The sequence below is a fragment of the Chlamydomonas reinhardtii genome, chromosome 12, assembly GCF_000002595.2.
Source record: "Chlamydomonas reinhardtii strain CC-503 cw92 mt+ chromosome 12, whole genome shotgun sequence".
Lineage (NCBI taxonomy): Eukaryota > Viridiplantae > Chlorophyta > Chlorophyceae > Chlamydomonadales > Chlamydomonadaceae > Chlamydomonas > Chlamydomonas reinhardtii.
Window position 1 is genome coordinate 8,613,235 of NC_057015.1, and position 27,981 is coordinate 8,641,215.

At 63.6% G+C, this 27,981-nt stretch overlaps 7 protein-coding genes across 8 annotated transcripts; 3 read left to right on the top strand and 4 right to left on the bottom strand.

The window, feature by feature from the left end:
* Positions 1-2: 2 nt before the first annotated feature.
* Positions 3-3,363, bottom strand: CHLRE_12g547100v5 (uncharacterized protein). The gene is made up of 8 exons (XM_001693919.2): positions 3,258-3,363; positions 2,896-3,139; positions 2,534-2,587; positions 2,162-2,301; positions 1,564-1,672; positions 1,285-1,350; positions 1,026-1,073; positions 3-681 (listed from the first exon to the last, which is right to left on the bottom strand). Exons 1-8 carry the CDS (start codon positions 3,335-3,337, stop codon positions 541-543), a joined length of 882 nt encoding a protein of 293 aa, XP_001693971.1. The 5' UTR covers positions 3,338-3,363; the 3' UTR covers positions 3-540.
* A 100-nt stretch (positions 3,364-3,463) lies between these two features.
* On the top strand, positions 3,464-7,165 carry CHLRE_12g547050v5 (uncharacterized protein). Its single transcript, XM_043068898.1, has 6 exons — positions 3,464-3,619; positions 3,697-3,895; positions 4,285-4,358; positions 4,778-4,866; positions 5,862-6,178; positions 6,555-7,165. The coding sequence occupies exons 1-6, from the start codon at positions 3,493-3,495 to the stop codon at positions 6,721-6,723; spliced, it is 975 nt and encodes a 324-aa protein (XP_042919079.1). The 5' UTR covers positions 3,464-3,492; the 3' UTR covers positions 6,724-7,165.
* Positions 7,166-7,167: 2 nt separating this feature from the next.
* On the bottom strand, positions 7,168-8,553 carry CHLRE_12g547000v5 (uncharacterized protein). Its single transcript, XM_043068896.1, has one exon. The coding sequence runs from the start codon at positions 8,396-8,398 to the stop codon at positions 7,421-7,423; it is 978 nt and encodes a 325-aa protein (XP_042919080.1). The 5' UTR covers positions 8,399-8,553; the 3' UTR covers positions 7,168-7,420.
* Positions 8,554-8,601: 48 nt separating this feature from the next.
* On the bottom strand, positions 8,602-10,883 carry CHLRE_12g547001v5 (uncharacterized protein). The gene is made up of 4 exons (XM_043068897.1): positions 10,277-10,883; positions 10,052-10,162; positions 9,367-9,936; positions 8,602-9,302 (listed from the first exon to the last, which is right to left on the bottom strand). Exons 1-3 carry the CDS (start codon positions 10,806-10,808, stop codon positions 9,806-9,808), a joined length of 774 nt encoding a protein of 257 aa, XP_042919081.1. The 5' UTR covers positions 10,809-10,883; the 3' UTR covers positions 8,602-9,302; positions 9,367-9,805.
* A 54-nt stretch (positions 10,884-10,937) lies between these two features.
* On the bottom strand, positions 10,938-15,253 carry CHLRE_12g546950v5 (uncharacterized protein). Its single transcript, XM_043068895.1, has 5 exons — positions 14,345-15,253; positions 14,180-14,245; positions 13,782-13,974; positions 13,393-13,572; positions 10,938-13,215 (listed from the first exon to the last, which is right to left on the bottom strand). The coding sequence occupies exons 1-5, from the start codon at positions 14,620-14,622 to the stop codon at positions 11,668-11,670; spliced, it is 2,265 nt and encodes a 754-aa protein (XP_042919082.1). The 5' UTR covers positions 14,623-15,253; the 3' UTR covers positions 10,938-11,667.
* A 130-nt stretch (positions 15,254-15,383) lies between these two features.
* On the top strand, positions 15,384-22,612 carry CHLRE_12g546900v5 (uncharacterized protein). Of its 2 annotated transcripts, none has more exons than XM_043068893.1 (12): positions 15,384-15,928; positions 16,072-16,261; positions 16,447-16,719; positions 16,884-16,955; positions 17,129-17,207; positions 17,419-17,643; positions 18,039-18,232; positions 18,514-18,621; positions 18,874-19,065; positions 19,278-20,490; positions 20,837-21,164; positions 21,394-22,612. In XM_043068893.1, exons 1-12 carry the CDS (start codon positions 15,711-15,713, stop codon positions 21,746-21,748), a joined length of 3,447 nt encoding a protein of 1,148 aa, XP_042919083.1. In that variant the 5' UTR covers positions 15,384-15,710; the 3' UTR covers positions 21,749-22,612. The 2 variants fall into 2 exon arrangements, with proteins under 2 accessions (XP_042919083.1, XP_042919084.1); XM_043068894.1 differs by having other exon boundaries at positions 19,302-20,490.
* Positions 22,613-23,483: 871 nt separating this feature from the next.
* CHLRE_12g546850v5 (uncharacterized protein) lies at positions 23,484-27,876 on the top strand. Its single transcript, XM_001694050.3, has 5 exons — positions 23,484-24,705; positions 24,884-25,122; positions 25,313-25,489; positions 25,735-25,870; positions 26,028-27,876. The coding sequence occupies exons 1-5, from the start codon at positions 23,905-23,907 to the stop codon at positions 26,601-26,603; spliced, it is 1,929 nt and encodes a 642-aa protein (XP_001694102.2). The 5' UTR covers positions 23,484-23,904; the 3' UTR covers positions 26,604-27,876.
* The last annotated feature ends 105 nt before the right edge of the window (positions 27,877-27,981 follow it).

Genomic DNA, 27,981 nt, shown 5'->3' on the forward strand with positions numbered 1-27,981 from the left:
ATCGTCTGGTCAAGTTACATAGCACTCATGCAGCCTCCTCCTGCAGCCTCCTCCACTTCAGCCTTCTTTTACAATCAACACTGCGCGTTACGCATACCGTAATACGTATGGTTCTTAGCCAAGCTACGTGCGCAAGGGCGCAAACGGGCCAAACTCGGATAACGGGTGTACGGTACTGCAGGGACTCCAAATGTGCTGCCAGGGATACTGTACGTCATCAGTACAGCATAGGATCTCGTCCGGATAAAACATACCAACTGCATGAGTATCCACGGGCCGGGCGGTCACACGGCCCCCTCAAAAGCTGGGAAACCGGGAAACTGCGGCACTTTTGCGGGCCCTGCTGCATGTTCATAGCTACACCTGAAACGCCTAGCCAGACAGAAGCACGGCCTATGCATGCATCCCGGGTCCAGAGGGCGCCCTTGCCTAGCCCGTCTGTGCATATGCCGCAGCCCGCACACGGGCTATCGCTGCTGCCCCCTGCCCGCACAACCCAAGCAACGGCTGCCTCGCTTGCCTGATTCTCTAACTGTCAGCTCATTCCCGCTTGAAGTTGCGGTACGCCACCACCGCATAGAAGGGGTCTGAGCTGGTGCGCTCGAAGAAGCGGCCCAGAGGCTTGAGCCACTGCGGGAGCGCGCCGCCGCTGCCTGCCGCTGATGAGGCGCTGCCAGCAGCCTGCAGCAAACAAGCGCAGCAATGCAGCGGGAAGGGGCGGGGATAGATGGCATTCGTAGGCTGTGTGCGTGACCTGGAATGCATGGTCTGGGCATGTTTGTGCATATGGGAATGGGCTTGTGAGAGACAAGGTGGGGGATGGAGGACGCCACGGCGCCACGTGGCCATTACTCGGCTGTCGGTGCGTGTGTGATTTACCCCAGCTAGCCCTACAAAATACGGAGAGCGACATCGCCCCTTACGCGCATGCGTACCCGGCATTCCCCTGTTGCGTCACCCGTACTGTATAATATCAGAAAATGCATCCTTTCTGTAAAAATGCTAGTTTGCCCCTCCCCCCGCACCTTGGGTACCTCCATCAGCACCTCCGGCGCCGTGAACCCGGCCACAGCCTGGATGTTTGCAATACACCGGCATGCAGCATCGTACATGGATGCGGTCAGCATGCCAGGGTGAAAGCAAAGAAGCAACTTGCACCCGATAGCGGCGGGGACCCTCCTCCCCACTGTCTAGGTAGCATACAAGTGTGTCCACACCCACACCCACACCCACACCCACACCCACACCCACACCTACACCCGCACCCTCACCCCCTGCTCCCACCTGGAAGTACTGCTTCACGAGCTGGCACCGTGCATAGCCCGACGCGTCGCGCCATGCGGAAATCGCCTGCTTATGCACCGTACCCAGTGTGTGGGAAGTGGCCAAGGTCAGCAGGCCCGCCCACAGGCGATGAGAGCTGGGCCCAAGCAAGGCACATTTAGGGACCACTCCAGCCTCCAGGGCATGGCATGGGCGGCCCGCCGGAACAGCGAAAGTGAGCGGCAAGCGGCATGCAAATGCCTATCAGGCTATCAGCCGTAATCAGCATGAGGATCGCACCTTGGTGTAGAACAGGCGGTTTGAGAAGGTGATGATGAAGACGCCGCCGGGCTTGAGCACCCGGTACACCTCGGCAAACACACGCTCCGGCTGCTGCAGGTACTGCACACTGTTGTGTGTATGCATGTGGGAGGAGGGGGCCATAGGGGAGGTGAATGTGTGGGACGGTCAGCACTGGGAAGGTTGGGAGCAGATGGCGGAAGGTTGGAAGGGGAAAGTCGGATGGGGGGCGGCAGCTTCTATCCACAGCCATTTCCTCGGAGGCCTTCAGATGCCCCCAGCCACCTTGCGTGGTGTCAGCATACGCACGCCCCCACGCACACAGTCCTCACAGTCACACGCCCCCACGTGCACGCCCACTGCTCCCCGCTGCCCCAGGTCCCCACACGCCCTCGCACGCGCCCAGGCCCCCAGGCCCCCCTCAGCGCCCCGCGCTGGTTCTCGGTTTTGTTACAATTAAGAATGTGAGTAAACTCCACACACACACACACACACACACACACACACACACACACACACACACACACACACACACACACACACACACACACACACACACGCCCTCCCCCGCACGGCCCCCCAGGCCCCCCACACCCACCTGACGCAGCACAGCACGGCGTCGAAGCTCTGGTCCGCCGCCGCCCAGCCGTCCGGGCTGGCGTTGAGGTTGCGCACGAAGAACGAGTCCAGGCGCGGGTTGCGGGCCAGCTCCGCCGCGTTCATGCCGTGCCCCACCACCTGATGCGGGCGGTATGGTAGCGTGGCGGGCCGATCTGGGTGGTGCATGGGGCCTTGGTAGCCAACGCATGGCATACCTGCTCCCACCCTTTCGCAGCCACTTCCGATCCTAATCCTCTTTGGTATGAAGGCTTGCACCCGTGCGTGCAAACGCGCATTTGCATACCTGCGCGCACGCACATCCGCACTCCCACGCGCCCGCACCCGTACCCGCACCCGCACTGCCGCACACCTTGCTGTAGGTGACGTCCTGCGGCAGGTGTGACACCCAGCTGCTGCACAGGTCCTGCAAGGCGTGCGGCCAGGGTGGGCACCGCGTAACTCGGGGGCGGCGGGGAGGGGAGCAGGAGGGGCACGTAGACGCAGCCATACAAAAGCCCTTTCGTGCAACACTGCATTGGCATGCCACTCTAGTATAAGACTTCCCACACCCATACCGTGTCAGTGCACTGCTTTCAACCACCAGCGCCTGCCCTGAGCATCACTGTTCACGACGGCCTTGTGCCGCCCTTCACCCCGCGCCCCACACCCCCGCCCCAACCTCCCACCTCTTGCCCCGTACCCCGTACATAATCTAGCTGTCTCATCACTCACCAGCACGGCGCCGCCCTCGGGGATACGCTGCCGGTACAGCTCCGTGACCTGGTCCAGGAAGCCGTCATCCACGTGCTTGACCAGTCGCGGCACGTCGTAGAAGCCCCGGTCATCGCCCGTGTCGAGCTTGGTGCGCTCGGGGCCCGTCAGCACTTGACGCAGCACGGCTCCGCCCCCGCCCTCCGCGGCGGCCGCCACGGGGGTCAAGTTCCGCCGGCGCTGGGGCAGCCAGCGGCCTGCGTGGCTGCGTCGGGGCCGGACACGCAAGCGAGGGCGCTGCTTAGTCCGGCGCGAGGACTCAGGGGTTTCAGGGGTCCCTGGATTCCACGAGAGCTTCTATTGCGTATTGATAGCTCGCTTACACGGCGCGCGCGGCTGTCCGCGAGCAGCACGCTGAGGGTGTTGCACTTGCAGATCTAGTGCTGGACAGTGACTGACGCATGTTTAATGTATTTTCTACCTGGAAGTGTACTATTTGCGACCATTTGCACCTGAAGCTTTCTCCGCCCGGCGTCTCATGCCAGCGTGGATCCAGGCGTGTTGTTTAGTCTCGTGGGGACAGTCCCGTATGATGTTGTAGAAACCAACACAAGCAACATGGATACCCGAAGGGGCTTAGCGCTTCTTCTCATAGCGTGCATTGTTGGCACACACGTTGAAAAGGCGCAGGCCTTCTCTTTCTCAGACGCCATAGGTGGATGGTTTCAAAAGCAGCTCATCAGAGGTGCGCGACGCTGATCGAAGTGGTAACCTCAAGTGTGGCATGGCAGTGACCGATCCTTTTGCTTGTCTGTCCCGCAGCTTTCGTTTACGCGGCTGGCAAGCTGCGACTGGTGCCTTCAGCACTAGGAGACGCACTTGAAAAGCTGAAACAGCGGCGCTTAACCTTCGGGGACACACTGGGGGCAGACCGTCTTACGAAGCTCAAGGAGTGGACCAGTTACTCGGGCCTCTACCGCGGCATCCCCGCCCTGGTCAACGATGTCGTCAAGCACCGTGCGTGAGTTGAACGCGACAGCATGGGGTGGAGGACACGGTGCAGCAGTCTGCGGGATTCGAGTGCGGGACAAGGGCGGCGTTGGGACGTTCGTTGGGACGTTCGCCTCGTTCGTACGTGCGTGCGTGCCCACTAACCCTATGCAGCGCATCCCACGTGTGACTCGGCCACCCCCGCTATGCCGTGTCTACCATTCCGTTTGGCGTCTATGACGGTCCTCTAGTTGCCAACCAATCGATCACCTATCTGCATGCACGTAACGCCCCTCGCGGTAACGGCACACCAATACCGTACAGCAAACTGCGCTAGCCCCATTGTGCGTATCTTCATTACGACATCACATGTCATGCGACTCACTTTTCGTGCGGCAAATGCCCATCCAACTCGCACAGTCTTGCCATGGAGATTTGGAGCGACTACACGACAGTGCTGCAGAAGGCGCAGCAGCGGCACCCCGATGCTAAGGGTGTGTCAACGGGCCGCGTTGACTCACCGAGTTGAGGGCTAGCGGGCGTGGGTCCTGCCCGCGCTGGCGTAGGGTTTCGCAGCCACATTCAGGTGGCTGACTGGGCCTGGTGCCAGCTATGTGCTGGCTGTGGACGTGGCCCGGCGTTGCGAGTTTGGGGCCGTCCTGAAATCCTAGGTGCCTGGCATGGACCCCACACGTGTTGTGGAAATGCACTGAGATCAGCCGTGTGCTTGAGGCGCCCGTGGCTTCCAGTCAACATGTCCCACGTGCCGGACTATTGTTTATGGCTGCGCATGGACGCCAGCATAGCAGCTGCCGCAAACTCCAGTTTGCGCAGGCTGCCGCGCTTCTAGGTTCTCACCACCTGCCTTGAGCGTTTGCGACGGTGACATGCATCCTCTGCGAAACCCGTGCAGGCGGCGCGCCCGAGCTGATGACTGAGGAGAAGGATGAGGTGATGAAGTGGGTGCGGCGTTCGCTGGAGAAGGCTAAGAAGTCATTCAAGGTGAGTGGGCCTCACGCGGCCACACGCCTCACCGCGCTGCAGGCTGCTGCGGTCACGCAACGGCAGCATGTGTTATTGCAAACATGGATTCATACACACGCTGCAGCACACTTGCCTCCACCTCTCCGGTGCCCACCGCAAGTACGCCAGCCTCGTCCCAGACTACTTGTGTTGACTGCTATCCAGTTTACTAAAGATAATTCAGTCTCTAGTCATACAAGTGACACCGCCCCGCTCCTCATGGATATGTCACCGACGCCGCTCCCAGTCTAGTACTGCTCTTCCACGCCACGCAGTTCTCAAAATTGGTGCAGGCGAAAGCCCCACACACATGTAACAGCACATCCCTATCGTCTGTAGGGCAAACACCAATGTGTCTTAGTGTACATTGCGGGGCACAGCACTTGGCTGCCTGCCAAGCCTTGGTGGCACACACTCTCAAGCTCGTCTCCTCCCGCTGCCCGGAAGAGTGGGTCGCCCCACACACAGAACCTCTTCCTCGCGCGCCTTAGCCCTCGTGCATCTCGCATGTTTGACCCCCTCCTTGATGCTGTGTTGGCGTCACCATGCCTCTCGGAATCCGTACCCATGCATGCATCACAACCCAGTGCACTCCCACAAACGCCGTGTCACACGAACACATTGCCTTTGCCAGCTGTCAACACACATTGCGGACCACCACCATGGTACGTGCAGTAGCGCGCCGACATACCACACGGCGCGGCCCGCATCCGCGCGCCGTACCCACCCTTATGCTTCTTCTACCCCACTCCGAACACACCCCTTAACTCCTAACCCACTTCTCTTTCGTGTATGCATCCATCATTGTCCGCTCCACTCATCCCCCGCCCTTGCCTCTCGCCCCAGCCAGCAAGCCTCAGAAACACCTCCACTCCCACCGCATCGCTCCGCACCTACTCCTGCCTGCGTACGTATTCCTGTACTGTACTCCCCACACAAAACACACACACGCCTACCTCCGCCCACCCTCTCAGGGCGGTCCCATCTCCCGGCTGGTCACGGAGCTGCTGGCCGAGATCAAGGCCGACCCCAACTTCATCAACGACCTCCTGGCCGAGCTCTTCCCCGGCTCCATCACGCCCTCCAACGCCATCGGTGACAGCGGCGTCGTCAAGATGGGCGACGCAGCCTCCGCCAGCACCGGCAGCGGAGTGCAGGGCGCAGGAGCAGGCGCAGAGGGCGGCGGCGTGCAGGGCAGCTTCAGCTTCCACGTCAGTGTGTCGGGCGCGGACGGCGGGCCCCCGCCGCCCGAGTTCGCGGAGCTGCTGCGCCGCATCCTGGAGGCCATCGGGTGAGGGTCGTGACGGCGTGGCGGTGGTGGCCTGGCATGGTGGCGGGGACTTGGGTTGGCGGCGTGGTGACGGCTGGGGCGCTGCGAGGGGTCAGCAGCGGGAGTAGCTGGTGGCTGCCGCTGCGTGGTGCACCCCGCCACAGTAGAGCCCGCTGCGGCAAGCACGCCCTTGTGCCCATGAGTGGCCGCGACCGCCCGGCACCCGTGCGACTGTGCGCAGCTATGTCGGCGGGCGCTACTTGTTGCCCGCACTGGCCTGCACTGGCCCGCCCACCTGCCCGCCTGCCTGCCCACCCGCTGATCGCTTGCTCTCACAAGCCGCGCCGCCCTGCCATCTGCACCCTCCGCCGCACTTGCTGCCGCCGCCGCCCCGCAGAGATGCCTGGAACGACGACAGCCAGCCGGCGCTGCCTGGCGGCGCCCACGCCGCCAACGGCACCACCATTGGCGGCGCCGCCAAGAAGAGCAGCGGCAAGAAGAAGTCCTCCGGCAAGAAGAAGGCGGCCAGCAAGCCCAAGTCCGAGGCCACGGCCGCGGAGCTGTAAGCGGCAGGCACCCCGGGCTGCTGCCGATGACGCCGAGCGATGGCCGAGGGACTGCAATACATGCTGCAGGGCGCCCAATGCCTGCGGCTGCTGCCGCTGCCGCTGCAGCAGCGGCAGCTGGCAGCCCCAACTCCTGCTTCCGGGCAGCTGGAGTCGCGCGCGAGAGCTGTGGGTTTGGCTGATTGGCAGGCTGGTGGCTGGCTGGCAGTCGTTGGCGGGCGAGGTGGCACATCGGGGCCCGCACGCCCCCTCTCTACGGACGTTGCATCAAGTACGAAGAACTGCTGAAGCACATTGTCGGACCGCACGAGCGCTGTAAAACTGTTTCATTCAGACAAAGCTGTACTGTGCCATGGGGTAGCACAAGCTGTTTGGGGACGCGCTTGGTGGCGCGGCTGGCAAGACTGAGGCCCTGTGCGCTGCGGGTCCTTTCTTGCCGTACACTGCCGCTACCGGGTGGGCACACCGTGCAGCCATTCGCTCCAGCGGTTGGCCCGCAAGGGGCGCCCACCGTTGTAGGACACCAAAGCACGCCCCCAAGACGTGACCAAAATTGCTACTGCTACTGCTGCTAGCTCCGCGGCAGCTCTGAGCTGCTGCCGCCGCTGCTGCTACCGCCACAGCTGAAATGTTTGCTTCACATCACTGCGCCCCCCCCCCGACCTGTCCCTGGTCAGTGAAACACGCAGCCACACGCTTATTCAGCGCCGCCGCTGCCACCGCAAACGCCTGCCGCCGCGCCCGCCGCTACACCGCTGCTGCCGTTGCTGGCTGCCACCGCCGCCGTCTCTGACTCCTGGTAGTTGAGCACCACAAGGCCCTCGCAGGCGTGACTGTGCGCGGCGATGTAGCTCATGATTCGTCGCGCGCGACCCTCCCAGTAGCTGCCGAAGGGTGTCAGCGTCACGATTCGCGGCCGGCGGTCCGTGAACTCCTCCAGCTCCTGCTCCGTGTCCACATCGCTGTAGGCCGAGTCGGTTGCCACGAATGAGCTCTCGCTGTCGCTGTCATAGCTGTCGCTAACCGCGAAGGCGCGCCCGCGCGGCGCCTTGCGGCTGCGGCGGATGCCGAGCGATGGCAGCACCAGCGCGCCTGGGAAGTCGCCGCTGCCGGCGCTGCTTGCGGACTGGGGCGGTAGCTCCGGCAGCTCATCAACCACCTCGATGTTGACCGCCAGGTACTCGCCAGGCAGTACCGGCAGGCGCTCGGGCCACTCCATCAGGCACACAGCGCGGGTGAGCGAGCCCTCCAGGTCGAGCCGGTTGAAGTCCTGGACCGACGCGAGCCGGTAGAAGTCAAAGTGGTGAATCGGCGGTCCCTGGTGCTCGTCATATGTGTTTTGGAGCAGAAACGTGGGCGAGGGCACCGGCAGAAAGTCATCCTCGGCGACCGCGCGGATGAAAGACCGACTGAACACGCTCTTGCCAGCTCCCACTGCCCCGAACAGGCAGTAGCAGTCTCCAGCTCGTATGTGAGACGCAAACAGCGCGGCGAGGCAGTCCATGGCTTGCGCGGTGGGCGCGGACACCCGGTGCTCGGTGCCTGGCGCACAAGTAGCTGAGGCGCTTACTGACACTGCCTTCGAGCTTGCTGTGCTGGCGCATCGCTGCAGCTGCCGAGGGATAGGTTTGGCGACCAGGCAGCGCTGCCGCGCCACCACGAACGCGCGCTGCATATGTCTAAGGCTTCTCGTCCCTAATTTTGGCGGTAAGTGATCACAGTATGGCTTCATGCTAGCAGGAGGAAGCTATGGCGTCTCCATCGTGGGCGTTGCGAGGAAAGGGTTCTACGCAGAAAGGCAGGTTGTGTTTGGAGTGCTCTAGTGTGACGTGTAGGGTTAATCGGCAGTAGTAAGACTGAGGCGGCAACCAGGGGGGCCGAGCAAACATGTTACAAGGCCAATGATAGGCGCGTGCACCCGCGTGTGCCCAGGTCCCCCTGCTTGGGCTTCCTACGCCATTCTCCTGCAGGGTGCATGCATTATCAACCGATGCAATGTAGCTCAGCATATAGGCCCAAATGCCGCATTATGCCGCACGGGCCTACACGGGCGCTTCACGCTAGGCAGTGTCTACGGCGCAGTAGCCAAAGTCGTGTCATGGGCGTCTGCAATCTGCTCACGTTGTGCAGCCTCCCTGATTTGGCGAGCGTGTATAAAGGTGCCCTACAGTGTATGGTGCGAATTCCGCTACGCGTCCAACGACCGGGGGCAGTCTGCTAGGGTCTGCTTCACGAGTGCTTGCCAGCTATATCCAGCTATATCCGGTGACATTCCGTAATCTGACGCTGTGTGGTTGTGAATTCCTAGTACAAGGCTACAAGCACGAGCAGAGGGTGATGAGAAGCAAAGTCCCGAGTGTGGTGGCTGTAATCCCGGCCCACAAACCCCACAAGGCGAGTCAGGGCAAGAGTCGCAACGTAGGTTCGCGGTTACTGGTGCTGCACCGGGTGCAGAGTGGTGCAGGACTGCAGGTCTCGAAGGTCAGAGCACTTGCACCAAGACGTCGATATTACTTATCAACCCTGTAACTGACCTACATAGAAGGAATCACTAGTCTCCATCAACAACAAGGAGGTGGCTGCCTTAGGGAGGCAGGAAAAGGGCTGAGCCCTCCCCTCCCGGGTCGTTATCAACCCAGCCACCTTGACGCGGGCGCCTACTAAGCACACGCCTCTATGTTGGGGGCCTTTGGCATCCCCGCAAATCCGGACGTGGCCGGTTGGGTGGGGTGCACAGTCCGTGCTAACCCGCAGCTAACAAACTAGGCACGTCACTCGCCGCCAATCGACACGTGCACCCTCAGCCCCACGCCCTGCTAGCGCCGTTCAGGCTCTCAGCCCGGCCCCGCCGCCGCCGGCGGCCCAGTGCTCGTATCTTGTAGATGCCCTCAGGCACCCGGCATCTACACATGCGTAGATGACCCTGACCGCGGCATCTACACTTAAGCCCCCAAGCCCCCCAAAACGTCTACGCTTCCCCCATTTTTGCGCCAAAACCGGCCAAAAACGTCTACACCTGCGTAGATGCGCGGCACCAAACCCAAAATTTTTTCTCCGCCTTCGGCGGATTTTGGGCAGATTTCTACAGTGTAGATGGAAGATACGAGCACTGCGGCGGCCATGGCGGCCGCTGCAGCTTGGTCGGCCGCTCGAAGCCCATCAGCTTCAGCAGGAGGAGCACACGGATCACGTTGGCGGCGGAGAGTCGCGGTTCTGGGGATGGGGAACGGGGAGGAAGAAGAGAGTGCTCATGAGCTGTCCCAACCGTCAACCTGTCAATCAATCCGTTCCCAGTGCCCAGCCGTCCCCGCACATGCACGGTCCTCACCCAGGTCGTCAAGCAGTCGTTGCAGACTTTGACCGACCAGGGCCGCTGCCCCTCCTTCAGCCCCCCAAGCCGCTTGATGGCCATCTCCTGACACCCGCAGTTGTAGCAGATCTGCATGGTCGGGAGGGTGGGAGGGAGGGGGGCCACACAAGGGCTTCCGCTAAAGCCAGGTATAAACCCAGCGGCCCACCCACCCACCAGCAATTGCAATCCCACTCAACCCACCCACCTTGGAGGTCTTGTATTCATCGATGATGAACACATGCTTGGCGTAGCGCTCACGGAGCAGCTTGATGAGCCGCCCCGTCGGCGCGCGCCCGCCCCTGACGGAGATGGGGGAGCCGCCCTTCCCTCCCTGGAAGGCCCACGAACCCCACCCCACCACCACCTCCTCCTTGGGCCTGCCGCCCGTGAGCTGCTTGGCGACGCGGTGGAGCGCGCGGTCGCGCTGGATGAACGCAGCCCAGCGCTTTCGGCGGAAGGCGGAGAAGTGGTAGTGCCACAGCACGTGCACCGCGCCCCGGGGCCCCGCCTCTGCCTGCCCCGCCGCCTCCGCCTGCCCCGCCGCCTGCCCCGCCTCCTGCCCCGCCGCCTGCCCCGCCTCCTGCCCCGCCGCCCCACTGGCGAAGAGGTAGCGCAGGCGCTCTTCAAACCGGGCCGCCGACGCGGTCGCCGCCGTGGGGATGCCGCCGACGTACGCCTGCAGGGCTGGCGCAAGCTGTGGGCGGTTTGGCTGGAGTCGTTCCAGGCCTGACATGTGCCGCCAGTGGCCCATGCTCATATGGAATCGGCCCCGCTTCTGGCGCCATCAACCTAGCTAGCTGCGCCGGTGTATCAGCCTGCACCACTTCTGGCTGGTTCCAAGACAAGAAGGTGGCTCTCCCTCTTTAGGGGCAAAGTGGGCTGCACCAATGCCATGTTGGTACAATGTCTGAGGCCGCAGGCTCCGAAACCACCTCACCTCCCAGACTTAACTGGGGGCGGTTTGTACAGGCACCGCCCGCCATGTGTCCAGCCACGTCCCGCTGTCAAGCATAAGCACAGCAGGGGAGCAGGCAACAAACCCAACTTTAATGTATCCGCCACATACACTGCCACGCTATGCTCGCCAGCAAAGACCGCAAATCAGACACCGGCAGGTCTCAACATGCACGCCGTTGCCGTGCTCTCCTCCTCCACGTGGCCTTGCCTGGCCTCTCTGCTACGCACATGCACGCCGTCGCTGCTGAGCCCAGGCCCTGCACCGCCGCCGGGCCCTGCGCCGCCGCTGCCGCCGCCGCCAGGTCCTGCGCCACCGCCGCCGCCGCCGCCAGGTCCTTGGACACTTGGATGTCGCGGGCACGCCAGCCACCAAACGGAATCACCATTTGCAGGCAGAGCTGCCCGTTATTGAGTCAGGCGCCGTCCGCATTTTGCACACACCTGCAGCACATCTAACATGCCTGACAAGAATACTTCCCGATAAATACATCCATCATTCAGTGCATCTTAAGCATACAATTATTTAGTATTCACAAATGTGCGAGGGATGGTGCCTGTGTGCACATCCGCACCCAACAGTCCGAACGTGCTAACACACCGAGCGAGCGCACTACGAAGCTCCATTTGTCAAATCCTCACAGCGGCACCACCTTGTTCTTATGCCTCTTCTTTTTGTTCTTTCTCTTTTTCTTCTTCTTGCCCTTCTTGTCGTGGCCTTCATCCTCATCCTCATTGTCCTGACTCTGCGGTACTGCTGCCTGCTGCACCGCGTGCATGCCTGGCGGCAGCGCGGGCTGCCCCGCACCCGCTGGCGGCGGCACCCCTGCCGCCCCAGCTGCCGCCTGCTGCACAGCTGGCGGTGGCCCCGCCTGGCCAGCGGGAAGCGGCTGCTGCGGCGTGAATGCAAGCGACGGCAGTCGATGCCGCGGCGCCTGCTGGTGCTGCTGCTCCACAGCTTCCAGCACCCCTGCATTCCCTAGACCCCCTGCCGCCACCCCCGTCAGCCCCGCCGCGGCCCGCGCTGCCGCAGCCTCAGCCGCTGCCGCCACTTCCTCAGCCGAGAACAACAACTGAGCCGTCAGCGTCACGCCGTGCTGCCGCCTCAGCTGCGGCGCGGTGGCGGCTTGCAGATGTGACATAGCCGCTAGCAGGTCCGCCGCCTCATCTGCAGCCGCCGCTAGCAGCGTCAAGCACTGCTCGCCAGGAGCGGGCACCCGCGTGAAGCGGCACAGCACCTGCAAGCCTTGCGGGTGCTGCTGGTGCTGATGCGTATGCTTGCTTGGGGAGCCCCCGGGGCGGCGCGGCAGGCGGTAGCTGCCGAGTACCCCTGCCAGCGCGTTACACGCGTCCGCAAGGCGGTCGTGGAGGCCCCGCCCTGACGCTGCAGCGCTGAACGAGGCCCCGCCTCCCCCGTCGCCACCAGCAGCTTCCCCTAACGCTGCGTCCTCCCCTCCGGCACCATACCCGGCACCTTCAGCCGCTGCCGCTTCGTCCTCCGCACCCGCTGCCACTAGCTCCGAAGCCGCCGCTCCGTGTACCTGGTGCCCGCCCTGGTTTGGGACCCACAGCTCATCGGCGTGCAGCTGTAGGCACAGCATGCGCCGTGCCTCAAACACAGCCAGGCGCTGATCTCCAGGCAGCAGTGCCACCGGCCCCGGGTTACCAGAGGGGCCTGCCCCTGCTGCTGCGCTTGCAGGGCCCGTGGCGGCGCTTGCTGCGGGTGCACTGGACCCAGGCGGCAGCTGCACGGCGCGCAGGCACTCCGCCAGCGCTGCCGCGTCGTCGCCATCCCGCGGCGTCAACAGCAGCACACACGAGCCGCTGAAAGCGCCGAACGACGGCTCCACCAACGTTATCGCTGGCAGCGGAGCCGCGCCCCCACCCCCGGCGCCGCCACCACCGCCAGTCCCAGCGCCACCGGCACTGCTGCAATGCGCACCACCATTGGATCCCCCTACGCCCGTGCCCGACGCTTGCAGCGCTGCCACGGCCGCCCGCAGCAGTCGCGCCGCCTGCGCGCGCGCCGCCTCGCCGCCTCGGCGCGGCCCGAAGCCCGCCAGCACCACGGACCGCGGCCCCAGCACGCCCGCCATCTGCTCATCGCCGTACGGCAACACCACGTCTGCCACGCCGCTGGCGTCACGCAGGAAGCGGCTCCACAGCGTGGGCGGCCGCGCGTAGCCCTGCAGCACGTAAGATGACGTTCCAATGTCGTTGACACTCGAGCGGGCAGTGTCGCGATTAGGTCCTCATCCTTCGCAGACAATGACAGACCGTGAATCCACATCACCTGCCTTGTTGTTCGGCCTTTCGCGCCTGCCCGCGCGGCCGCCGCCCTCCACACGCGACACGTTGCGTACCTGCGCCAGCAACGCTCCGCTCGCGGTGTCGTGTGTGACTAGTTCCACTGAGAAGCCCGCCGCAAGGGCGCCCTGCACACCCTCTAGGAAGTCCTCATCGCCGCTGATGAGCACAATGGACAGCTGGCCCGGGCAGCTGCGCGCCAGGTGCGCGTGCTCAGTCACAAAGTGGTGCAGCTCCTGTGGGCAGGGATTGGCAGCAGGTCAGTGGCAGTTGAGGGTATGAGGAGCATGCAACAACAGCGCCAACACCAGGGACTGCAGCCGTGGCGTGGATTCAGCCACACAGGGGGCGTCGTACCTACCCCGCACGCGCCACCTTGCCAAGACAGCCTGCATCCACCTTCATTTGAGGACTCAAATCTTTCATGCGAATTTGCTCAAATCACCTTTTTCAGCACCACGTCCGCGTTGCGCTTCTGGTGCACCGCCGACGCCAGCAGCAGCGTGAGGTCCGGCACCACCTGCTCCACGAAGGAGGGGTGGTCGCGCCGGATGCGGCCCAGGCTGCGCTCCGTCAGCGCCGCCACGGTCCGGAACTCGGTGCGGCCGGGGCCGTAGATGAAGTGCTTCTTCAGATACCTGAGAGTGCAACAGTGGGGGTGTGGAGGCGTGTTGGGGTGGGGTGAGGGATTCAGGGTGCGGCCGGAGGTTAGGCGATGGGTTGGGGGACAAGAGGACAACGCTCTGGGACATACTGGGGATGTTTGCCGGATAGCCCTGATTCCCTTGGAGATTGCCATGATCAAGACTGCATGATAACGGTCAACGACAGGTGTGTACCCACCGCACGACGTTCTTGGGGGTCAACCCGGGCGCAGTGGAGAGCGGCAGACGCACGTTCTCGATGTCCCTGCACACAAGTACCGGAAGTTTGTTTAATGCATGTAACGTTGCCCCGTCACCGTGCCTACAAGGCTACCGGAGATGTCAAATGCTGCCAGGTGCTTACCAAACAATGAGGACGAGGTTGCGGCCGTCGGGGGGCATCGCGGCGCCGCTGAGGCGAGTGAGGGCTGTCGAAGCGCTGGTGCTGGGGGACGACTTGGGGCGCGGGGGTCCCAGAAAGTCCCGAGCCTGTTGGTCTTTTTCAGTGCCAACATCGCTGTTACCCACCACTAGCGCTTTCTCCCCAATGCCGTTTGCTGGGGCCACCTTCGAGAGCGCAGGTGTCTGTGCCTGCGCCCCAGGCTTGTCCTCAAGCGCCACCGAGCTCGCGCAATTGCCCATTATATGTAGCCTAGATACGATGAAAATAAGCTTGATATGTTCATTTCTGATGCCCGTAGCTCGGCAGGTGCCTATGTTCGGCCACTTCGGCCAGAAGGCGCTGGGGCACACGTTAGATGCAGCCGCCTGTCTGTATATCAATACTTTTGTACTGAGTATTCATGTATCATCAAGCTGGGCAAGACCGTGCGCGCCTGGGACTGGTCGGCGATGGCCGGATTCTGGCCGACCGACCGAATTTCGGCCACCCTGCGCCTGCGGTGGCTGAGTAGATTTAAAGCTCTGTTACAGCTTGAAATACATCCTATATGCCTTGGAAGGTATTCTGACTATTGTCAGGCGACTCAGAAGCGTTCCATCGGACGCATGCTCGCGCCAAGACATGTTCTGCGTGCGTGTGATCCCCAAACACACATCCGGGCCCCAACGCCACCAATAGTGTTCGCTAAGGTGCCCTAGGGTCCATATCAGCGGTTTGGGGGCCCTAGCCGCACACACGCCGCCCGCAGCACCCTCCCCGAGCCCGGCGATGCTGACGAAACGTCGGGGGTAACTCGTCGGGGCCCTTCACTGGGACGCCAACAGTGCTGGGCAACCTCAAACAGTATACTATAAGATATGCGCACAATAGCGAGGGTTTAAATGGGCCGACTGTGTTGAAAACGCAGGTGGCCGAAACCGCGATGGGTGCCGAAATGGGGTTTGGCCATGCACGCTTGTTTTGCACCGCTAACCAGCCAGGGCTTACATTTAAGTTACATGTAAGTAATATCCACACCGGCGTGACCATACTCTGGCTGTGCGCGCCAGTCAACCGACTGGCCGAAATTGGGCCGCCCGGGAATTAGGCACCTGCCGAGCTAGTTCCATCAATGCTGGATTGCTGCAGTTGCAATGCCAACAAATCGTAATTCTTTCGAAGTGACTAGTTGGACAAACCGGACCGAGTTCGGGCTCAGTCTTGCGGCCAGTTTCTGGGATGATTGCATGGGGCCGCAAAACCCTGGTCAAGTTTGAGGTCGCCTAATTCCGATGGTCTATCAAATTTTCTTAGAACTTTATATGGTACACTTAGAAATATCATACCCATGAGCGATACCTGCACGGAGGCTGCACAGCCTCCCCTTCATTTCGACTTGACTGAGCGAGTTTGCAACCTGCTATCATGTGAAGTTACCCTTAAGGCACTGCGTGCATCCAGCCGCGAGCTTAGGTCGCTGGCCCAGAAGCAAGTGCGCGTCCTTCGGCCAAAAGCCGGCCAGCGAGCGAGCGGAGGTTGTGTGGATCTCGCTGTCATATCCGAAAAGTAAGACCCTTGAAGTGCGCTGGTGGGTGTCGCCAGCGCATGTCGGCCGGCGCCTTTATGGTCGTTGGAGCTACGCATGCGTGGGGCGAAGTCGCGCTGCGAGCAGCAACTGATGCTTGCGACGATGGTAATTGCTACCATAGGTTTCCTTGCATCGAGACGCTGGACCTGCGCGGCGTCGCCGGCCTCGTGCGCGACGACGCGCTTGCAGCGACTCCAAGAATCTCGAAGCTCTCGACGCTAGTGTTGGACAGCTGCCGCCACGTTACGGACGACGGTTTGAAACAGCTAAGCACATCTGTGCAGACGCTCAGCTTGCGCCACTGTTCCCAGGTGCGGGCGCCTGCGACCCACATCCATCGTTGTTAACCGGCATGCAACACCCTTCGCACCAGCACGCACAGCCGGCTAGCAGGTGCTTATGCGTTGCAGATTACCCTGGCAAATGTATTCATGCAGCTGGCTTTCGTCCGTCGCTGAAGGCAACAGGTCCCGACGGACTGCTGCTGCTGCTGCAGGTCACTTGGGGCGGCCTCCGCAACCTCGGGCACCTGCAGCATCTCTCCACGCTCAACATTACTGGCATCAAGCTACAGGGCGCGACGGGAGCGCCACTGGGTGGGCCAGCGCCGCAGCCCGTTGCTGCTGCAGGGGGGCAGCCGGAGGCCGTCGCCGCGGCGCCGGCAGGCCCGCATCAGGCGGGGGCAGATGCTGCCATGGGCGGGCCGGGTGGCCCGCAGGGCATGGCAATGGCTCCGGGCTCCTTCACGCCCGACGCCGCGCTGTGCAAGGTGCGGCTTTCCGACAGGTCGACCCGAGACTCAAGAAGCCACCCGGTGGTGGCCTACTGGCCATGAGGCCACAGCGAAGCTGCGCCGGAGGCCACTCACCCGGCGTGCGAACACACGCTCACTCATACACCTCCTGCACCTCCTATGCTCCCTCACTGTCGCAGGTTCTGCAGCAGCTGGACTCCCTCACGCTGGGCGACCCCATGTCACTGTCCTTCATCGCGGACCGGCTCGTGGTGCGTTGGCAAACTCCCGTGCGGTCGTGGTGCCCTGGGCGGTGGGCCCTGTGTTTCAAGATCCGGTAGTTGGTGCGCGGCAGATGCCGGGACGCGGCACCATACATGGACCCAACTCAAAGTCCCAGCTGCTGCCTCATGTGCGCATGTGTGCGGTGTGTCATGACTCACAGGTGGAGGGACTGGCGGCGGCGCGGCCGCTCCGGCTCAACCACCTGGATCTGTCGGGCTGCATCGACCTGACCGACTGGGGTGAGAGGCACTGTGGACTGAGTCACGAGCCTTCAACATGCCGGTATACCGAAACAGCAGACTAGCATGTCTGCGGCCGCGGCTGCCTCATGACACTTCAGCCGCCGCTACGCGCATCGCGCACACTTTTGCACCAGCGCCACTTCCCCTTTGCAAACTTCCAGCCCCCTCCCAACCCCCTCCAACCCCCTCCAAACCCTTCCCGCCGCAGCCGTGCACGAGCTGTGCGGCGCCATGCCCTCCCTCACCAGCCTCAGCCTGCAGTCCTGCGTGCGCCTCACCAACGCCGCGCTGCTGGAGTTGCCGCGCCTGCCCCGCCTGCGCCACCTCAACCTGCGCGGCTGTCTGCAACTCAGCGACGCGGGCCTGGCGGCGGGGCTGTCGGGGCTGGTCGCGCTAGAGGTGCTCAACCTGCAGGGCTGCACAGCCGTCACAGGTGAGGGTCAGGGGGGCTGGGGAGTGGGGGCGAGGGGCCAAGGACAGGTTGCATGTGGGCTAGGGGGAGCGAGGTGGTGTGGAGGGGCCGGGGTTCATGAGGCCATCGAGGTTAGAACCGGGGTGATAGGAGCGGTGCGAGAGCCGAGTCCCGCGACGCGAGGTCCCGTCCCAGTCGTTGCCCTGAAGCTCGTCCTGGTGAACACGGGGCGTGGGCTTGCGGAGGACACCGCTCACATGACCCCACGTGATCCCGGTGGTCTCCACCTGGCTCTGATACCCCTCACCACATACACACAAACGCATAGTAAATCCTCGCCACACCATCAACTTGGTTTGGTTCAGTTTGGGCTGGTAATTACAACCACCTACCCCCTCAACCCGCGCCTGTCGTAGGCTCCTGCCTGGTGGACCTGGCCCCCTGCCGGCGGCTGGCGGACCTGAACGTGTCCCACTGCGCCGCCTTCAGCAGCCTGGAGCCGCTGAGGGGGCTGCGCGGCCTGACGCGCCTGGCCGTCAGCCACTGCGCCAAGCTGAGTGTGGCGGGCATCACCGCGCTCACGGCGCTGAGCGGCCTCACGGAAGTGCGGGTGAGGAGGAAGAGGTGGGGGGGGGTAGGGGGGGATGGGAGGGGGGTATGTTGTTAACGTAGTTTAGCACAGTTCCAAAGGAAGGGGAGGAGGAAGGGTGGAGGGGAGAGAAGGGAAGGGTGCCGCGCTCTGGGTGCTGGAGGACGTGGCATTGCGGGTAGGTGCTGGCATGTAGCGGGCAGCCTCAACGCGATTTGTGCAATCGGTCATGTCCACAACTCCTTTCAGCCCTCACCGCTGGCCTCCCACCTCGCAACCCCACCCCACACCCCGCTCGGCAGGCCAGCCACCTGCGCAACCTGGCCGCACCGGGCGGCGGCAACGGCGGCGCGGCGGCGGCGCTGTCCACTGAGCAGCTGGCGGCCATGTCCTCGCTAGCGCAGCTGCAGGTGAGGGGGCGGGGGCGGGTGTTGTGCGGGTGCGGGTGCGGGTGGTTGCGTGGGTGTGGGTGCGGGTTCGGGTGGTTGGGTGGTTGTGTGGTGTAGGTGTGGGTGTATGTGGGCGGGGTCATGGTGGCGGCGCCGGTTGGGCTTGGTGGTCTTGGGAGAGCGCACAGCGGCGCCCGCCACCGTGCCACGTATCACGGACACCGTGTTTACACATACACACATGCGCACGTCCTCACATACACGCGCGCACAGGCTCTGGACTTGTCGTACTTCTCCCACCCGGGCGGCTTCCCCGCGGGCCTGCTGGACGCGGTGGCGGGGCTCTCGCGCCTCACGCGGCTGTGCCTGGCGGGCTGCGGCGGCCTGGCGGCGGACGCGCCCGCCGGCCTGGGCTTCCTCAGCGGGCTGCGGCACCTGGAGGAGCTGGACCTGGGCGCGTGGCAGGTGGGGAGCGGGTTGCGTGGGCTAAAGCGCACAGCGGGTGAGGGGAGGGGGCAACGCGACGGAGGTGGGGTTCGGGGGCTGGAAACGTGGCGGTGTAGGAGGGAAAGGGCTGTAGGCTGTTGCAGAAGTTGCTGGCGGTGTAAGAGCATGGTGTAAGAGGTAGGGGGACTGGCAGAGGCTGCTCGACAGAAACACAGGTGTGTGACGCACAGGTGCTTCCCTCCCAATCCGTCCAGGAGGTGGACCCGCAGCAGCTGACCTGCCTGGCGGGCGCCACAGCGTTGCGGCGGTTGGTCGTGTCACGGTTGGGCAACCGCCACGCTAACGGTTGCTTTGACGGCTGCGACTGCAACGGCTCACCCAGCTCCTCGGTCACGCCCAGTCTGGCCAGCAGCGCGGCGAGCTCCCCCGATCGATCCGAGGCGGCCGCAGGTGTCGGCGGTGCCAGCCTGGTGCCGGCGGCGGCGGCCGCGGCGGCGGCGGAGCGCCGGGCTGCGGTGGCCGCGGCGTCGCGTGCGGCGTCGGCGGCGCTGGCTGCGGCGGCGTCAATAGTAGCGGAGGCTGCGGTGGCGGCGGCGGTGGGCGAGGATGCCGGTGCGGAGGCGCAGCTACGAGAGGGTTTCGCAGGCGGCGTGAGCGCTAGCAGCGCTGCCTACAGTGACAGCAGCAGTGGTGGCGGCGGTGAGGCGTTTGACGCCTGCCGCGCTGTGCGCCGGCGGTCGCGGCCCCAGCGGAGCGACAGCAGCCTGCAGCACGCCTCATCCTGGGCTGTGGAGACGCAGGCAGAGGCGGATGCGGCGGTGGCGGCCGCCGCCGCCGCTGACGCCACCATGGATGCCCTCGCGCGGCAGATGGCGGCAGTGGGCATCTCCTGCCGTTGCGGCCGCCGCGGCTGCGGCGCGGCCATGGGTGCCGACAGCGCCAACGCCAGCAGCAGCGCAGGCGCAGCCAACACCAGTGGCGTCATTGCGGCCGCTTGTGCCGCCGCAGCGGCTGCGGCGCGGGCCGCCGCCGCGGAGGCGGAGCTGGCGGCGACGTCAGCCGCTGCCGCCGCCGCTGCAGACACCCACCTCCGACACGCCAAGGATGACGTCGGCGCCTGTGACCCGCAGTGCACCGGTGCCGCCGCAAGCGGTCCTGGCGCCGTAGACGCCGTCGCTCACATCGATGGCGGCGGCGGCGGCGCCGCCGCCGCCATCCCTGATGACGCGGGTTTGAAGCGGGCTCTTTCCAAGGTGCCACCGGTGCAAGCGCCGCGCCCCTTCCTGAACCTGACTAGTGACGGCCCCTCGCCGGCAACGGGGGCGGTGCTGGCGGAGGCAGGCCTGCCGCCGCTGGCTGTGCCGCTGACGCCGCGGCCGGGTCTGGACGGGGCGCTGGGGCACCTGACCAGCCTTACGGCGCTGACCGAGATCCAGCTTGAGGGTGAGTGCGTTGTGTGGGGCACAGGGCAACTGGGAGTAGGGGGTGCTGTGTGCCGCAGGTGATCTGCAGGTAGCGCATCGCTGAAAGGTGTTTTCGCGCCTTGCTCAACAGTCCGCCTGGTTGTAGGCTCAGCAACTCCAGCCTTGAAAGGTACTACGGTACCCCCAACATGTCACACACACACACACACACACACACACACACACACACACACACACACACACACACACACACACACACACACACACACATACTTGCACGGACCTGCCACCCGCTGCCCAACCACACCCATCACTCCACTCCATCTCATCTCCCCCTCAATCCCACCGCCACCACCCCCACGCAGCCTGCAACCACGTGACGGACGCCGGCGTGTCGCGCCTGTCCCGCCTGCCGCGCCTCGAGCTCCTCGACCTGGGCGGATGCAACCGCGTCACCGGCCGCACCCTGGCCGCCTTTGCGCGCGCCGGCCACGGCGCCCTGCACACCCTCACGCTGGCCAACTGCGTGTCGCTGAATGACGTCGGCGTGGCGGCGCTGGCGGGCGTGAACAGCCTGCGTGTGGTGGACTTGGGCGGGTGCAGCAGGGTGACGGACGCAGGCGGCGTGGCGCTGGGCGGGCTGCAGCGGCTGACACGGCTGTCGCTGCGGGGGCTGGCGAAGATCACGGACAGGTGCGCGGCGCTGAGCGGCAGTGCCACGGGAGGGAGGAGGATGCTGCGGTGATGGGTTGCTGGGGTCATCGGAGGAGACGGGGCGCAAGGGCAGTGGCAAGTTTTGCGCCGCGATACGCGCCGCACCGCGCCGTGTTGGCTGTCCCGAAATGAAGTCCAGCAGAAGCCCAAAAGCACACACGCGCTCAAGGGCCGCGCTAAAACCCGTACGCTGGACGTACGCCCACAGGACGGTGGAGGTCCTGGCCGGACTGCCTGCGCTGCAGTCGCTGACGCTGTCGCTGTGCGGCGCCCTCACCGACAACGCCCTGGCGCACCTGGCCGGACAGCAGCCGCCCGGACAGCAGCAGGCCCCTGGCAGCAGCACTGGCAGCAGCGGAAACAGCGGCAGTGGCAACAGCAGCACCACCAGGGCACCGCCGGCAGGGGCGCCTGCGGCGGCGGCAGTGGGGGTGGGCACGGCGGCCGCACGGGCTCTGACGTGGCTGGACTTGAGCCACTGCTGGCGGCTGAGTGCTGGCGGCGTGCGCAAACTGGAGGCGGCGCGGCCACAGCTGAAAGTCATCTTCACCGGCCGGCGGTGACAAGGAGCCCAGCTTGCCGCTGGAGTTGCTTCGATGATGGCGAGCTGACCAGGTGGGGGGATGCGAGCGGCGGGCGGCAAATAAACATGATGAAAGGACTGAGGTCGCCGGATGCGGCATTGGGTTTTTACGTGGGATTGTTGCCGTGTACAGGTGGTGCTTTGCGGGGCGATTCATCATAGGGTTGCTGCAGACTGCCACGGGGGAGATGGGGTTGCGGCTGCTTGACAACAGCAGGTTACACGCAACACCGCCAGTACCACGGATTGCACGCCTGTCATCAGTGATCCCATTTCAGGACCCCATAGCATCTCTCATTTGACCGTAGTAATTTAGGGCTTAAGGCGATCTGAGGCGATGTACGGCGTAAGGTGTCCTGGACCCTAACTCATCAGTCGAAGTCGACGTGATTACTGGTCCCCTCCTTACTCAGTGCATACGATTTCGTGCGCACGATACAGTATGACCCTGTGTGCCAGGAGAGTCACTGAATTTAAGTGACAGACTGAGTGGCGCGTGAATCTCTGACCTGCTCTGACCTCCTAACAGCACATAGTTGAGCGCGATTATATATGCTTTAGTGGCGACAGTACTGTACCATATCAGTGACAGGGACAACCCCTGTGGAAGGGGCATGATCATGGGTCATGTTGAAGATTGCATCAGATCAGAGAAGATGCGGGTGTGGTTTGCACATGCGAGTTATCATGTTTGTAGCGCACAAGCCTATAATGCAGCCGTGTGCTTTCGCGGTGCTGTGACGGATATGGAACGCGGCCTAGAAGGCCAAAACGGGCCGGCCCTTTTCCGCGCGGCACGCAAGTGAGTAACTTGCGGCCGCCGCAGCTGTAAATTACCGAGCCTCAAGCCAAGCCACTGCCTTGGCCACTGCCCAATGCATGTCCGGTCAACTGCGTCCGTGTACGGTAATTGGCCATGGCCCAAGGTGCGTGGGTTCTGATGGAGCACTCGTAGCACCTGCATGCTATGCCCACTGCGCCGTAACTGCACCTCAACTATATCTGCCGTCAGTGTGGCTGCTGCCTGTGTCGCGGCGCGCCTGCTGACGGGAGCCGCTTGGGAGCCTTGGCGGGAGCTGAGGCTGCTCCTAACAGCCCGGAAAAGCCAGCGGACGGGGAGGAGAGCGAGACGAGCGTGCGGCAGTCAGCAACAGGTGAGTCGGGGCTTGAACGTGCTTGCTGAAAGTGTAAGGAACTGCCCGGTGCGTGGCGCGGCGGGGAGGTGGTGGCGCGGGAGCTGCCGTTTGAGGGCAAGAACGTAATGCTCTATCGCTGCACGACTCGCAGCGCGCCAGACAGAGGGAGCTAAGATGGCATACAAGAATAAGCGGGCTGGCAGCAAGGAGGAACCAGGAGGAGAGCGAGACGAGCGCAGGACACCCAGCGACAGGTGCGTGGGTTGCGGCCTAACTTCGCTTGCACGCAGCTTGGTTGGCACGAGTATGTGCTTCGCTGCCTTGAGGGCTCATGGGCAAGGCAATGGGGTAAGGAAGCAGTGTACTCGATGAGCTTGGACATGGTAATTGCGGTTTAGTTTGGGGGGGATCGAAAACTCCTTCCCGCCAAAACCCTACCCCTGATGGCCTGGATCTGGCGCGGGCACGCCGTCCGGCCCCGCGGACGGCAGAAAGCCTGCCTTTCCCTCTCGAGACGCCCCTATACCACTCGTGACCCCTTTGTTACTTCGTGATCTGCCCAGGCCCTCGTGATCTCTTCTCCCTGCTCTGGCTCAGCGCTTTACCTGACTTCCAGGAACTGCCCCGCCCTGACTCACGGGCGCATTGGACGCCGGGTATCGTTGCGCAATAGGGGATGCCGGGCCCCGCAAACTCTGATATGAAATGCAGGTTCTTTACCGCGCTAGGGCGCACCTATGCTTGCTAGCCTAAACCTCAAGAACTCAACCTAGCACACCGCCGCGCCCGAACCCACCGCCTTTGCTTGCTTTCGCCTAGCTTGCTTTCTTCCTCTCCCGGCCGCCGCGACCTCTTGATTTATTGCTTTTTCAGTGGTCCCTGTCTCTTTCCTGCCCTTTTCGGCCAGGTCTCTGGTTTGCGCTCGGCAAGCGCTCTCCGGCTAGCGCCAACTCGTCGCGCCGCAGCCGCTGCAGCCAGCTTCAGGCGCGTTAGCTTCCATATGGCTGCGACCCTGCTGACGCGGCAGCAGCACGGCGCTGCGGCGTCCTGCGCGGCAGCGCCCGGCCGGGCCCGGTGCTGCAGTTTTCCTGCTGCACCTCGGCTTTTGGCGCAGCGCCCCAGCACCTCGGCCCTTCGCGTCCTCAACACAGCCTCGGGCTCGCGGGGGTCTCCTCAGCAGCAGCCGCAACAGCACGACAAGGGCGCGGATCTCGGAAACCCATCCAACAGCTCGGTCAAGCCCTCTCGCCGCGACAGCGCTGCACTTTTGGACGCGCCCAGATCGTTCTGGATCAATGCGGCAGCGGGGCTAGCAGGCGGGCTGCTCCTGACGGCTGCAGCAATGCACTTGAGCGGCGACGCGCACGCGGCTGCTGTGCTGCATACAAATGTTGCCTCGTCCGCTGCCGGCAGCTCGCTAGCTGCCGGCAGCTCGCTAGCTGCATTCACCAAGGATTTCGGCCCAGCGGACCTCTTGAACCACAGCTTCGGCCCGGCGCGGCCGCTCTGGACCATGCTCATCCATTCGCACACGCACGCCTCCGCCTACTTCACTTCCCCACACGCCGCCACTGCTGTAGCCGGCGCAGCTCAGCACCTGCCCCACCTGCCCCACCTGCCGCTGCCCGTGTCCGGTGTGTCGGGTGGGGGCGGAGGCGTGAGCCCCGTGGCAGAGCCCTCGTCGGCTTCCGAGCTGTGGACGCAGGCGCGTGGGGCGGCGCAGGAGGCGGCGGCGCACGTGTCTCAGGCGACGCACGGCGCGGTGGCGCAGACCATCGATGGCTACAACGCGTGGCTCGAGGTAAGGCCGGCGGGGGAATGGTTACTTGGGAGGCATCCATGTGCGTGGGTTGGTTACTGGTCTAGGCGTCACGTGTCTAGTCGGGGCCGGACCCGACCCGCATCTCCTTGTTTGCTTGCCGGGTGAGGGCGCGACTGACCATGTTGTCCGCACACCGTTGCGCTGCCCCTTCCCGCAGGAGAGCCCGCTGATGTGCAAGATCGTGACGGGCAACTTCTTCACCGTCGCTGGCGACATGCTTGCGCAGCTGGCATGCGGTGGAGGCGGAGGCGGGCACGGCGCACCTGAGGCCGTCGAGCCTGAGGCCGCCACAGCTGCTGGCGCTGCCGCTGACGGGCGCCGGCGTGTGGACTGGGCGCGCACCGCCCGACTGTGCACCGAGACGTCGCTGGTCGGGACCCCGCTTGCGCATTTCTGGTGAGTCATTCATTGGACAGCAACACGCGGCCCCTAGTCGAGGTGTGGCGGCTGCAGGGCGTGACGCACAGCCCATGTTGACGCACTGGTTTTGAACTACTGGTACTCGCCCATATCCATGCAGTCAAGTCTGTTGCGCACCCCGCCTCACCTCCCTTTCCGCTTCGCCCGTCGCCTCCCTCACCCCCAGGTTCAACCTGCTTGATGCGCGCATCCTGCCCGACGACCCGCACTGCCCCGCCGCCGTGCTGAGCAAGATGCTGCTGGACCAGGTGCTGTTCGCGCCGCTGGGCCTGGCGCTGTTCTTCGTGGTCATCAAGCTGCTGGAGGGCCGCCCGCAGGACATCAGCCGCAGCCTCAAGACCAGGTGCGGGCGGGGTGTGTGATAGCTGAGCAGTGCGGCTGCTAGGAACGTTGCGGCAGGCTTGGGCTGTTGTGGGTGGTTGCGTCGATCGGTCCCTCCTGCCAGGAGTGGCCATTGGGTTGTGAGGGCCCACGGGCTACTGGCAAACGGTGTGCCGGCTCTGCACCTCCCCTAGCTACCTGCACGCTGACCTTGCAGCCTCGCCCTGCCCCGCCTGTCTTCCGTGCATTTCCCCAACACTCATGCAGCTACGTCAAGTCTCTGTTTGGCGGCTACCTGCTGTGGCCCGCCGCCGGGCTGCTCAACTTCGCGCTGCTGCCCAACGAGTACCGCCTGCTGTTCAACAACTGCGTCAACATCATCTGGACCTGCTTCCTGTCCATCGTGAGTGCGGGCGAATGCACTGCTATTGGTTCGGGATTAAGTGGTTCGCGGGGGGGTCTGCGGGGGTGGGTGAGTTTGAAATGGCCTCAGTGCATCGGATCCCGCTTCGCACGCAAGTAACCGCCTGGACCGTACGCTTTCCCTCGCCCAACCTTAGATGTCGAGCTCGGAGAACACCCAAAGCTCAACCACCGGTGCTGGGAGCGGCTCATCACTGGTGGCGGGCTCGCCGGCTTCGGCCACTGCTGCGGCACCCCTATCGGCTGCTTCTGCCTCTTTGCGGGCCGAGGCAATTGCGGCTGCCGGCTCCAGCTCCAGCAGCATGCTCATGGCAGGCGCCCAGGACTTTGCGGCGACAGCTGTGGCGGCGGCCGCCTTGGGCGCTGCGTACAGCAGCAACCGGCCGGCGCTGGGTGCTGTGGCTGGCCTGGCAGTGGCGGTGGTGGAGGCGACCTGCCACTCGGCGGCAGCGAACGCTGCCGCTGCCGCGGCTGCATCCGCACCTGCTACGGCGGCGGCTCCACAGGCCGAGCTCCCGCAGCAGCAGCAGCAGCCGACGCAGGCGTCACTTCTACACACGGAGGTTGAAAGTGCAAGCAGCGGGTCTGCTAGCTCGGCTGCTGCTGTTGAGGGGGCTGCTTTGGCGCGCTCGTTCGCCTGGGGCGAATCCGTGCTGGTGGGAGGCCCGTGCCTTGAGGTGTGTGAGCGCGAGCGGGATGAGGCCAATCGCTGAGCGCGCCTACTTGCTCCCACGTTGGAGCTTGGCACCAGCGGGCGTGCGGGTGGCTGGTATGCGGAGGTTACTAGGCATCAGACAAGGCCAGGTGTCAACCCTAGCACGTTTGGCGTAAACTTTCTCGTTATGACACGAGTGTAGAAGAGTGTGAGGGCACATGGCCATGCACGCACTGTGTTTGTGACGTACGTCCTAAAGAGGCAAGACGCAGAAGCGAGGGACAGTCATTGCATATTGTCAAGCGCAAGTCGTGTAGCCAACGAATAGGGTGGGTTGAGCAGGATGTCGGACGCAGGAGTAATCGGGCTGTGGGCGGCACGCACACGTGTACCACAGGCGGCGCACGCAGGGCGGGTTTGAGAATGATTGTGGATTCTGTGAAATTGGTGCGGCGTGAAGATGTGAGAGATGTGAGTCGCTACAGATGTGGCGTGCACACGATGACAGCACGCATCAGAGAAGACAATCGAGACACGAGAGTGATGATGTGCATTTTATCACCAACTTGCATGAACCTATTGTATTAGGTATTACACGTGCTTCATTGAAAGCTATGATAGCCGCAGGACTGCTGGTGGTGATTCCGGTGCAGTGGGACTGGGCAGTAGTTGGACTGCGAGGAGGTTGGGCAGTAGCCAACACAAACAACTGGTGTCGGTGCACCCAGGCGGGGCAATGCTTTCGAAGTGCACCTGCATGCATGGCGGGAATGCCGCTGCGTGTTTGGATGGGCTGAGGCATGCTCCATCCAGCGTTAACAAGCGCACTACTATGGTGTGCTGACGCGCGCGGAAACAATGTTGGAAGGGCCTGCTGGGCGGCCGTCCTTAACGCTGGTGGGTAGCTCCCGTGTCGGGGATTGTGTGGCGGGGTCGGGGATTGATGCGCGCTGTGACGGGTTACTTGCACCGATTGTGGTGTGACTGGTGTCACAGAACTTGCTGATTGAGAGGCGTCACATTCACTGATACAGCCCGGAGCACATGGTTATCAGAGACCTACCCAGGGTAGCAGTCAATGCTGGGACGTCCGCCCAAGCTTCCACGTCCGCGCTCTGTCTTTGAGTCGCTTTGCCTCTGCTTCAGATTTAGTCAGTGGCGGCCTGCTCGTTTGCTTGGTGCTCCCTCACCTTGACTGCACCCGCTGTCATGGACAGCTCCACCATGGGTTCCGTGGCGTGGACTGCATTGAAAGGTCGGGAATGTCGGGGGACCAGGCTGCCTCATGACATGCGGATACGAAGGGTGGGGCTCTGTAACTACCAATACAGCGAATCCAACTTATCCAAAGACTCAAGAACGGGCCGGTAGCGGCTCATCGCCGCGACCGCGACTCGCCAACGTCCGCGCCGCCGCCTCGGCCTTCGCTTGGACGT

Bases quoted from the DNA above. Each gene is read 5' to 3' on its own strand.
- CHLRE_12g547100v5 (XM_001693919.2), bottom strand. From the start codon at position 3,337: ATGCGTCAGTCACTGTCCAGCACTAGATCTGCAAGTGCAACACCCTCA. The intron at 1,673-2,161 runs GTGGGTGTGGGG...TACACACAACAG, and splicing joins GCCGTGCTGTGCTGCGTCAG to TGTGCAGTACCTGCAGCAGC. The intron at 1,351-1,563 runs GTGCGATCCTCA...GTGCATAAGCAG, and splicing joins ACCGCCTGTTCTACACCAAG to GCGATTTCCGCATGGCGCGA.
- CHLRE_12g547050v5 (XM_043068898.1), top strand. From the start codon at position 3,493: ATGGATACCCGAAGGGGCTTAGCGCTTCTTCTCATAGCGTGCATTGTT. The intron at 3,620-3,696 runs GTGCGCGACGCT...TCTGTCCCGCAG, and splicing joins TCAAAAGCAGCTCATCAGAG to CTTTCGTTTACGCGGCTGGC. The intron at 4,867-5,861 runs GTGAGTGGGCCT...CCACCCTCTCAG, and splicing joins AGGCTAAGAAGTCATTCAAG to GGCGGTCCCATCTCCCGGCT.
- CHLRE_12g547000v5 (XM_043068896.1), bottom strand. From the start codon at position 8,398: ATGCAGCGCGCGTTCGTGGTGGCGCGGCAGCGCTGCCTGGTCGCCAAA.
- CHLRE_12g547001v5 (XM_043068897.1), bottom strand. From the start codon at position 10,808: ATGTCAGGCCTGGAACGACTCCAGCCAAACCGCCCACAGCTTGCGCCA. The intron at 10,163-10,276 runs GTGGGTTGAGTG...CCGACCATGCAG, and splicing joins ATACAAGACCTCCAAGGTGG to ATCTGCTACAACTGCGGGTG. The intron at 9,937-10,051 runs GTGAGGACCGTG...CCCCATCCCCAG, and splicing joins ACGACTGCTTGACGACCTGG to AACCGCGACTCTCCGCCGCC.
- CHLRE_12g546950v5 (XM_043068895.1), bottom strand. From the start codon at position 14,622: ATGGGCAATTGCGCGAGCTCGGTGGCGCTTGAGGACAAGCCTGGGGCG. The intron at 14,246-14,344 runs GTAAGCACCTGG...ACTTGTGTGCAG, and splicing joins AACCTCGTCCTCATTGTTTG to GGACATCGAGAACGTGCGTC. The intron at 13,216-13,392 runs GTACGCAACGTG...TACGTGCTGCAG, and splicing joins GCGGAGCGTTGCTGGCGCAG to GGCTACGCGCGGCCGCCCAC.
- CHLRE_12g546900v5 (XM_043068893.1), top strand. From the start codon at position 15,711: ATGAGCGATACCTGCACGGAGGCTGCACAGCCTCCCCTTCATTTCGAC. The intron at 17,208-17,418 runs GTGAGAGGCACT...TTCCCGCCGCAG, and splicing joins CATCGACCTGACCGACTGGG to CCGTGCACGAGCTGTGCGGC. The intron at 19,066-19,277 runs GTGGGGAGCGGG...TGTGACGCACAG, and splicing joins TGGACCTGGGCGCGTGGCAG to GTGCTTCCCTCCCAATCCGT.
- CHLRE_12g546850v5 (XM_001694050.3), top strand. From the start codon at position 23,905: ATGGCTGCGACCCTGCTGACGCGGCAGCAGCACGGCGCTGCGGCGTCC. The intron at 25,490-25,734 runs GTGCGGGCGGGG...ACACTCATGCAG, and splicing joins AGCCGCAGCCTCAAGACCAG to CTACGTCAAGTCTCTGTTTG. The intron at 25,871-26,027 runs GTGAGTGCGGGC...GCCCAACCTTAG, and splicing joins GGACCTGCTTCCTGTCCATC to ATGTCGAGCTCGGAGAACAC.